This window comes from Lissotriton helveticus, chromosome 10, assembly GCF_964261635.1.
Source record: "Lissotriton helveticus chromosome 10, aLisHel1.1, whole genome shotgun sequence".
In the NCBI taxonomy this organism is placed as follows: Eukaryota; Metazoa; Chordata; class Amphibia; order Caudata; family Salamandridae; genus Lissotriton; species Lissotriton helveticus.
Window position 1 is genome coordinate 7,625,702 of NC_136071.1, and position 10,094 is coordinate 7,635,795.

A 10,094-nucleotide genomic window follows, 5' to 3' on the forward strand; every position below is an offset into this window, starting at 1 on the left:
TTTCCTAACAGCTCCTTCCGCACTTTTGAATGTCTATCTCTTGACCTTCAATTGCACCACTGCTCACTCCTCAGATTCCATGCCATTTACCGCCCGCCTTGTAGCGGCCCTTCGTTTATGGAGGAAGTCACTGACTTCATTAGTGACCAATACTCGCAAAGTGACAATCAGACCTTCGTGGGTGACTTCAATCTCCACTGGGGCTCGCCGCAAGCCTCTTCTGCGAATATGCTGGCTACCTTCCTCTCTGCAAACGATCTTATCCAACACTGCACAGAATCAACACACTAAGGGCTCAATCCTGGACCTTGTTATTTCTAAAGCAGGCATGCTTTCTATCGCTACCCCTACAGGGCTAGACAAATCTAAAAAATCGTACTTGACCTGCAGGTCGAGTGAGTAGCCCTTTCTACTCGACCTAACAGCAAAGCACTCGACCCGCAAACTAATCACATATGCATTTTCCTGGGTCTTCAACCATATCCCTGTCATATGGGGGCGTAAGGCGCGCTTTTAATACTGCAAAAGTTTAGCTTTTCCTTCTGGATCGCAACAGAGGGGTAACGAGGCCTTTAAGTGGGCCGGGTCCTGCCAGTGCTCAAACCCGCAATTTTAAAAAGCAGGTGCTGAGACGGTTCCCTATCATGATAGGATCTCCGTTTTTGCCCTCACCCGCCAGGGGGAAAACACATTTGAATATTATCGCCCATCATTGCCTTTGAGGTAACTTCAAAGAAACGCATTATATATAGTACTTTCACAGTCTCATCATGTCGGAACGGAAGTATTTTCAATATGCTTATTTATCTTATTCAAATAACGATTGAGAAAGCCAATAATCCTATATTGTTGTGGGTGTAATGTTACATGTTGTATTATATGTCAGGATGCAATGACAGAAGCAGCAAAATACCAGTGCTCAGCACAGATCCTTAGCTTAGGTGGTTTAAGCCATGCCAATATTGATATCGACCATGCCCCTTTGAGAGATCCCCAGTTTATCCATCCCACTTAAAACTCTGGGCGTAACACAGTCTATAAAGTACGTTGCTTCGCCGCAACAGGTGGTCCCTGATTTAAACTAAAGCCTTTGAATACTGTGACACATGACTCTGGCCTGGGACCTGCATTACATTCTGCAGGGACCCCATACTTTTGTGTTATACCACTAATAGGTTCCCTGGTTTTGTTTAGTCACGTTGGTGACTGTAAGGAGACCACCCAGTATCTTTCTCAGCTTAGTACCATCACTTATCAAGTGCCTTCACTTATCAAGTGCCTTCATCCAGAATTCAATTTTAAGATTTCTCCATCAGCATTTTAAATGAAGTCTGGGGCTAGTGCTGCTTTTCTCATGCAGGGCCATAATGCAGAACTCTGCACCCTCTGTAGCACGCGGGCACCCCACCCTTCAGAGTTCCATGGCCCCATTCACTCTAAAACCTACTTATATGAGTAAGATATGGAAGGACATGGTGCTCTCATCACATTTTGCAGTGGCATTCCCTCATTTGCGTTACACCACCAGTCTAGTGGTTTCTGTGTGTGAGGGCAGGACTCTTCCACCCTGCTTATTCAACTGTACACGTAAAAGCCCTGGTGAGGTGCTCCACATATGTTTGTGTTGCTTCAACATTTATTTTTCACTCCGACTCTGATCAAACGAGGCCTTCAAAGTATACTTCCACGTCATACCCCCACACATAGCAGATAGAAGTTACTACCCCATAACAGTTAAAAAGGGAGCATGACTATCACGACGAGATAGTAAGTATCACGTCTTTTTACCTGTTTATAATATTCATAATGTTTACTGCCCACTGAAATATGCGACAATTAACTACTCTCTTCATATATCCTAACACACTAAGGAGACTGAAAGATCTTATGCAAGCCTTACAAACACAAACAAAAATAAAACAAATAAATGCTCGAACAATCACTTTTATGCAGTTTTTAAACCAAATGTGTGATAAACTTTGCAGGATTTCCACTACAGGAGACATTAGAATATATTTATCTAGTATGTAATCCACGAATTGGATGTTTTCGTGCCAAAAGTTAGTAACGCTCGGTCAAGACTTAAACAGAACCTAAAGTTTTTCTAGGAAACATTTAAGATCAGTGTTGTTTAGTACGCCGACAGTCTGTAGTTTTGCAGAAAACCAACTATTAAATACCATTCTTTTAATGAACAACTTCTAGGCACGAGCTTCAACTGTGCAACAAAGTCTTCCTCCCTTACTGGGGTTAACCCAGTGAGGGTTACACACCAACACTGCAACCATTCTTTGCATTCTTTGGGATGGGTGCGATTGTGTGGCAACCACCATGGGGGACTAGGTCTTCTTTGGCGATTAGTAAGGCGGTTACAAGCAAACATGTCATAAACAACGCCGGTCTTCACCGAGTAAGCCATTTCTCTGCAGATGTGTAGAAGGTTGGTGACAACTGTTTCCAGGACATGCCTAATGCAGTGTAGCCACAAATGCAGATTTCAGGATAGTGAGCATTTAATGTAGGATGTTCAAAACCCAAAATACACAATTGGCTCACCTCCAAATCGCCCCGCACTCCGTCCCGACTCCCGGCTCCACCAAAGAGAGCACGCGTGGTGGCGTGCTGCGTCACTGCTACACTTAAGGCAGCACAGCGCGCGGGGGCAGGCCAGGGCCGTCATTGGTAGCGCTTTCGCGCGCTACAAGATTGACGGCCCTGGGACCCACAGAAACAATAGGCAGCGCACCACACCACCACCACTAAGTTAGGTGGTGCGTGCATGCTGCCCCCTAGAGCCTTCACAGCGCACCGCGTGCACTTAATACTTGAATGCCGTCGTTGCCGCCATTGTAATGCTGCCCCCTAGAGCCTTCACCTGCTACTGCAGTGCCAGATAAGCACTCGCCAGGCCGGTCAAGTAGGCCTTGAAACTGACTCGCCCTTCAGGAAATTCACTCGCATTTTTCGACCCCTGCCCTATTCATGTAGACTGGTCTGACCACCTCCTCATCCCATTCTCTCTTCACCTAGCACACTCTATAACTCTTGGCCAACCTAAGAGGGCTACCTCCTGGTTCTGTGACACTAAAAATATTGACCTCGGTTCCCTCTGTGAATCAGCTTTGCTATCATTTCCAAGGCTAGACCCGAACTTAGATGTTGACAAACTCACCTCCCAATGCCCCAGAGTCTAAATCAAGAACGTCTCTCCTCTCCAAAGCAAATAGAACAGGCCTACTCCCTCAGCACCTTGGTTCAACAAATCCCTCTATGAAGAAAGGAAGTACCTAAGTTTCCTGGAGAAACAATGGAGGCAAGCGCCCTCCACCGATAATTTGGCCACGCTTCGCTCAGCAATATCCAAGTACCACAAGCACATCTTCCTTGGAAAAGTGTCGCACTTCAGAACCCTCCTTGACTCAGCCAAAAACAGACCCAAAAAACTATTCGATCTCATCAAGAATCCTAACTGCTCTTCCCCAACCTCCAAGTTGGAGGCTTCAACTAAGAAAGCAGCGGAATTCGCTATATTCTTTGACGAAAAAGTGAAATCACTTGTGGATCAGGTCATTCATCCTACCCCTCCAGAGGAGCGCAAATCCTTAGCCATTTGGCAGAACTTTGACCCCATCTCTGAAGATGTCCTCCTCAAATGCGTCCTCAAAACAAAGCCCTCCAACCATTTTCTTAACGCCATCCATAGTGCCATTCCCATTGGCTTCTATACCCATTCTCTCGCCTATTGGATCACTCTGGTCAACCTCTCTCTCTGGCAAGGCTCCCTTCCTATTTCCTTCAAAACTGGACAGGTCACCCCTCTGCTTAAAAAACCCACTGCTGATGCAAATGACCTCAACAACTTCTGCCCCATCACTAACCTACCCTTTCTTGCGAAGATCACAGAAAGATGTGTAGCGAAACAACTCTCTTGTCATATCAAGGACAATGATCTTCTTGACAATTTCCAGTCCGGCTTCATTCAAAACTGCAGCACTGAAACAGCTCTGCTGCAAGTGATTGATGACGTGCTGCGGATACTCGATTCGGAGGGGGGGGGGCGCTTGTCTTCTAATTCGCCTTGACCTTTCTGCAGCCTTTGACACTGTCAATCACAAAACTCTCCTCAACACTCTTCAACAGAGAATGGGCATGGAAGGCACTGTGCTTACATGGTTTGCTTCCTTCTTCTCTGATAGATCCCAAATGATCAAAATAGCGAACAGTCTTTCATCTCCTTTGGCGGTAGGTCAAGGTGTTCCTTAAGGCTCTATACTTGCACCCACATTGTTCAATCTCCTAAGTAAATCCAGGATCCACTATCATCTCTATGCAGACGACACTCAAATCTACCTCATGGTTGCCTCCACTCACGATCTCTCCATCCTAAGCTCTACTCTTGACTCCATTCAAAACTGGATGTTAACTCATCAACTGATTCTGAATCTCTTCAAAACTGAATTCCTCCTCCTCCTCCTCCTCTCCTCCTCACTTTCTCCTCCCCCGGTTCAATCATGGATGGGTCAGATTAATCTACTTAACGATAAACCCATCATTGTCGACAGTGCAAAATCCCTTGGTATCATACTTGACAAAAAACTCAATCTAATCTCCCACATCAATTCCCTTGCAAAGTCAGCTCAATACCAACTGCGCCTTCTTTGGGGGATTTGTCGCTTCTTCCCGGAGCAAGACCTTAAAACCCTGGTCCAATCTCTGATCCTCCCCAGACTGGACCACTGCAACTGCTGCAAAGGAGTTGGCCTAACGGCTAGGGAGCTCGACCTCGGACCTGGGTTCGAGTCTCGGTAATGACGCCAAACATCCTGTGATTCTGGGCAAATCACTTAATCTCCCCGTGCCTAACAAAAAAAAAAAAACTTTATGTGTGTCCTCGTGTAACGTAACTGGTGCTATGTAAAGCGCTCTGATACCCGATTCGGGTCTAGTTCGCGCTATATAAAACTCTGCAAAAGAAAAAAACAAAAAACAAACTTTCTTCTTACTGGCCTCCCCAAATCCCACCTGTCCCCCCTTAAATCTATTCTCCATCAGCAGCTCGGTTCATATATGGGGCCAAAAGAAGCTAACACATCACACCCATTTTATCCACCCTCCGCTGGCTTCCCACCGAGGCAAGATCTATCTACAAGACTGCCTGTATCACCCACAAAGCCTTGCACTGCGCCTCTCCTCGCTACCTGGAGAATAAACTAAAACTCTCTGGAAGCTCTAGACCATGGGTACTCACAAACTTTCTCTCGGGCCAAATTTACAGTTTGTTTTGTGTCCGAGGGCCGCACCGGTGCGGGTGGGGTCAATGGGGAGGGGGCGGGTCTAGAGCAACAAAAAAAACTGACAATGAGGTTGATCACAGGTCCCTGAAGCAGACGCCTCCGTCCACTGAGCCACCACACCCGGCATACACACATCTCTCTCTCTCTCTTTGTCTCCTCCCTCTCTCTAGCTCTCTCTCCCCGTCTCCCTCTGTGTCACTCACTCTGACCGTCTCACTCCCTATCACTCCCTCTGTCTCACTCCCTCTCTCTCCCTTTCCCTCTCTCCGTCCCTTTCCCTCCCTCACTCCCTCCTTTTCACTCCCTCTCCCTCCATTTCCCTCCCTCTCACTTCCTCTCCGTCTCCCTCCCTCTCACTCACTCTCCCTTGCCCTCCCTCTCCGTCTTCCTCCTTTTCACTCCCTTTCCCGCCCTCTCACTCCCTCTCCCTGTGTTTCCCTCCCTCTCACTCCGTCTCCGTCTCCCTGTGTTTCCCTCCCTCTCACTCCGTCTCCCTCCCACTCCCTCTGTCATTTTCCCCTGCCTGTGTGTGCCCGGGCTGAGACAGCTTCCGTGCGCACACACACACACACACACACAGCCGCCCGAGCACTTCACAGGTCATTAAAAGACCATTTGCATGTTAATGAGGCGGTGTTGTATTTCACCTCTTCTTAGGCCTGCAGCTTTACTCTGGCTATCACTAGGATCACCCGGCCCCCACAGAGCAGCAGAGTCTCTCACGCTGCTGCAGAAACTCTTTAAAAACAAAAAATAATAATAAAATAAAACGGGTAGGATGTCTCAAGGTCTGCGGGCCGCCAGGGAAGGCTTGCCGGGCCGAACTATGAGTACCCATGCTCTAGACCATCACGTAATACGGAAAATGTACTGCTTGAACCTCCCACTTTCAAGAAGGAAAGATCGATGGCCCAATCCTTTTCAGGCAACGCGGTGAGAATCTGGAACTCACTTTCGCCTCAGCTCCGGACCACCACCTCCTCCCAGGCCTTCAAAACTGACCTCAAAGCTCTCCTCCTTCAAAGACACCTCCAAATGTAATCCTTCCATTATAGGAAATTCTATTCTGCATGACTATGGAAGTGCCTTCCCAGTGTGTTCTGCCATTTATTGCAGTATTATCCTTCTACCTCTGTCTGGTACTCTTTTGTAACATGCACACGTCACTTTTCTCTTGTATCACACTGTTTGCTACCTCTTGCATTTTGTTTGCTTTCGATATTTGCACAAGTGCCACCATTGCCTACGTAACGTTTCTCCTTGTGATGGAGAGTCGTCCATTTATTGCAGTATTATACCTCTACTTGTACTTTAGTTTTCTTTTGTAACCTGCACACAAGTCACTTTTTCCTCCTGTAATGTACCTTTTGCTACCTCTTGTATTTTGTTTGCTCACGTTACTGCCTCATGTAATTAAAGTCTGCGTTATATAAAAATGCATAAATAAAATAAAACAAATGTATCTCAGAGGGAGCAGTGAATCTCAGCCTCCCTCTGCATAGACTTAGTCAGGATGGGAGGGGTCAGGATCTCCAAAGGAATAATGTCTACTTAGGGGGGGGTCCCTCATACCAAGGTCTCCCTCTCACCTTCAGGCTCTGGAGGGGGAGGGGGGTCTTTGTACCTGAGAGGGGGAGGTGCACCCAGGGTCTCCTCTCACCTTCAGGCTCTGGAGGGGGAGGGGGGTCTTTGTACCTGAGAGGGGGAGGTGCACCCAGGGTCTCCTTTCACCTCAAGGCTCGGGGGGGGGGGGTCTCTTTCTATCTCTGGGGGTGGGGGGCATGCACTTTAGTGTCTCCCTCTCACCTTCAGGCTCGGGGGGGGGCTCTTTCTATCCTGGGGGTGGGGGGCATGCACTTTAGTGTCTCCCTCTCACCTTCAGGCTCGGGTGGGGGGGTCTCTTTCTATCTCTGGGGGTGGGGAGCATGCACTTTAGTGTCTCCCTCTCACCTTCAGGCTCGGGGGGGGGGGCTCTTTCTATCTCTGGGGGTGGGGAGCATGCACTTTAGTGTCTCCCTCTCACCTTCAGGCTCGGGGGGGGGGGCTCTTTCTATCTCTGGGGGTGGGGGGCATGCACTTTAGTGTCTCCCTCTCACCTTCAGGCTCTGCAGGGGGGGGGGGCTCTTTCTATCTCTGGGGTGGGGGGCATGCACTTTAGTGTCTCCCTCTCACCTTCAGGCTCGGGGGGGGGGGCTCTTTCTATCCTGGGGGTGGGGGGCATGCACTTTAGTGTCTCCCTCTCACCTTCAGGCTCGGGGGGGGGGCTCTTTCTATCCTGGGGGTGGGGGGCTGGCACTTTAGTGTCTCCCTCTCACCTTCAGGCTCGGGGGGGGGCTCTTTCTATCTCTGGGGGTGGGGGGCATGCACTTTAGTGTCTCCCTCTCACCTTCAGGCTCTTTCTATCTCAGAGGGGGCGGTGCACCCAGGGTCTCCTCTCACCTTCAGGCTCGGGGGGGCTCTTTCTATCTCTGGGGTGGGGGGCTGGCACTTTAGTGTCTCCCTCTCACCTTCAGGCTCGGGGGGGGGGCTCTTTCTATCTCTGGGGGTGGGGGGCATGCACTTTAGTGTCTCCCTCTCACCTTCAGGCTCTGCAGGGGGGGGGGCTCTTTCTATCCTGGGGGGGGGTGCACCCAGGGTCTCTCTCACCTTCAGGCTCGGGGGGGGGGGGCTCTTTCTATCTCTGGGGGTGGGGGGCATGCACTTTAGTGTCTCCCTCTCACCTTCAGGCTCTGCAGGGGGGGGCTCTTTCTATCCTGGGGGGTGCACCCAGGGTCTCCTCTCACCTTCAGGCTCGGGGGGGGGGGCTCTTTCTATCCTGGGGGTGGGGGGCATGCACTTTAGTGTCTCCCTCTCACCTTCAGGCTCTGCAGGGGGGGGGGCTCTTTCTATCCTGGGGGGGGTGCACCCAGGGTCTCCTCTCACCTTCAGGCTCGGGGGGGGGGCTCTTTCTATCCTGGGGGTGGGGGGCATGCACTTTAGTGTCTCCCTCTCACCTTCAGGCTCTGCAGGGGGGGGGCTCTTTCTATCCTGGGGGGGGTGCACCCAGGGTCTCTCTCACCTTCAGGCTCGGGGGGGGGGGCTCTTTCTATCTCTGGGGGTGGGGGGCATGCACTTTAGTGTCTCCCTCTCACCTTCAGGCTCTGCAGGGGGGGGGCTCTTTCTATCCTGGGGGGGGTGCACCCAGGGTCTCTCTCACCTTCAGGCTCGGGGGGGGGGGGGCTCTTTCTATCCTGGGGGTGGGGGGCATGCACTTTAGTGTCTCCCTCTCACCTTCAGGCTCTGCAGGGGGGGGCTCTTTCTATCTCAGAGGGGGCGGTGCACCCAGGGTCTCCTCTCACCTTCAGGCTCGGGGGGGGGTGCACCCTAGGGTGTCCCGCTCACCTTCAGGCTCCTCGGCGCCGCCATGCTGCTGCTGCTGCCTCCCTCGGTGCCTCCAGCAGAGGTGAGAGGCAGGTACTGATCCAGGCTCCGCCCCGGGGGCGGGGCACAAGGCGGCCTGTGAGCGCTGCCCCGCCCCCCGCACGGCGGCCATGACAGGGAGGGACGAGGCGGCCATGACAGAGCGGAGCCGCTCACACGGGGAGTGCAGGGGTGGGGGCCTCACACGGGTCCCTGGCCCTCGAGCCGGGCTCCCCGGCCTCTGACCGGGCCTCCCGGGTACAGACCCCTAATACCCGCTCACCCTTTTACTCTCCACGAGCCGCTCCCTGGAGGTCGCGCGGGGCTCGGGGCCGCATTAATAAATCACCACCAGGCCCGGGGGGGCAAGAGGAACGGTCGCTGCCCCCCCCATCCCGAGGGGGGGGCTCCGCGCGGGCACCCAGGGACGGTGACCGCTACCAGACGAGACACGGCCCACCCACCCTAGAAACAAGCTCTACTGCTGCCGACCCGGAATCGCTGACCCGGAAGTGACGCCCCCTCCACGCCGGGGCCGGCCGCCGGCTTTGAGAGGTGTCATGAGTGACACACACAACCACCAATGGAGAGGAGGAAAAGAGACACATATCAGAAGTAAACCCATTGAGCAAAAGGAAGCCCTGAATATCTTAATGTGCTTCCAAACCCTGGAAATAGGAGGTTAAGATACTGATACAAAACTATTTTCTGCCCAGAAGATATAAATATGATTCAATCATCATAAAACGTCTCACCATACAATGATTCAATAAAGGATTTTGAAAATAAAAAAATAAAAATCTGAAAAATGCACAAAAAAAATCATCATAAAACGTATCAACACCCCACACCCCCCCCTCCCCCTACCTTTAGGGTGACCAACCACCCATACATTTCAAAGACGGTCCATTATTTAGGTGTCTAGTCCGCTCTCCGTTATAAACCTTTTTTACGGACGCCTTTTGTCCGTAATTCTGGCGTTTCCACGGATCCGCGATGACGCCCTTGAGAAGCCTCAGGGGTCTCACAGCAGTCACTGCTGGGGGCCAGCTCGCACTCCTTTCAAGTGCCGAGGCTTCCACAGCTTCTCCTGGACTTGTCAATTAGCCCCACTCTCTCTCTGCCTGTGCCGATTCTCTCATACAGAATGACAATTTTTATTTTATTTATTTAATGCGATTTTATATAGCGCGAACATTACCCGAAGTTGTCAGAGCGCTTTACATAAGAACCAGTTGCGATACATAAGGACTTAGGATTACATGAGTTACATAAAAGATACAAACAGAAAAAATTGCAAATGTACAAGTTGTAGAGTCACACAAGGAAGAGATAGAAACTGAATTTTTTTTTGCAAATGTACAAGTTGTAGAGTCACACAAGGAAGAGATAGAAACTGGG

The 10,094-nt window shown here is 50.8% G+C and overlaps 1 protein-coding gene across 1 annotated transcript in view; it reads right to left on the bottom strand.

Annotated features, from left to right (window-relative positions):
- The window catches only part of HSD17B10 (hydroxysteroid 17-beta dehydrogenase 10), a 29,796-nt gene extending 21,008 nt beyond the window's left edge, over nt 1–8,788 (bottom strand). Inside the window, exon 1 of the mRNA XM_078664112.1 lies at nt 8,676–8,788. Within this exon, the coding sequence (XP_078520238.1) occupies nt 8,676–8,699 (24 nt within the window). The 5' untranslated portion in view covers nt 8,700–8,788. The remainder of the gene's footprint in view (nt 1–8,675) is intronic.
- Between the last annotated feature and the right edge of the window lie 1,306 nt (nt 8,789–10,094).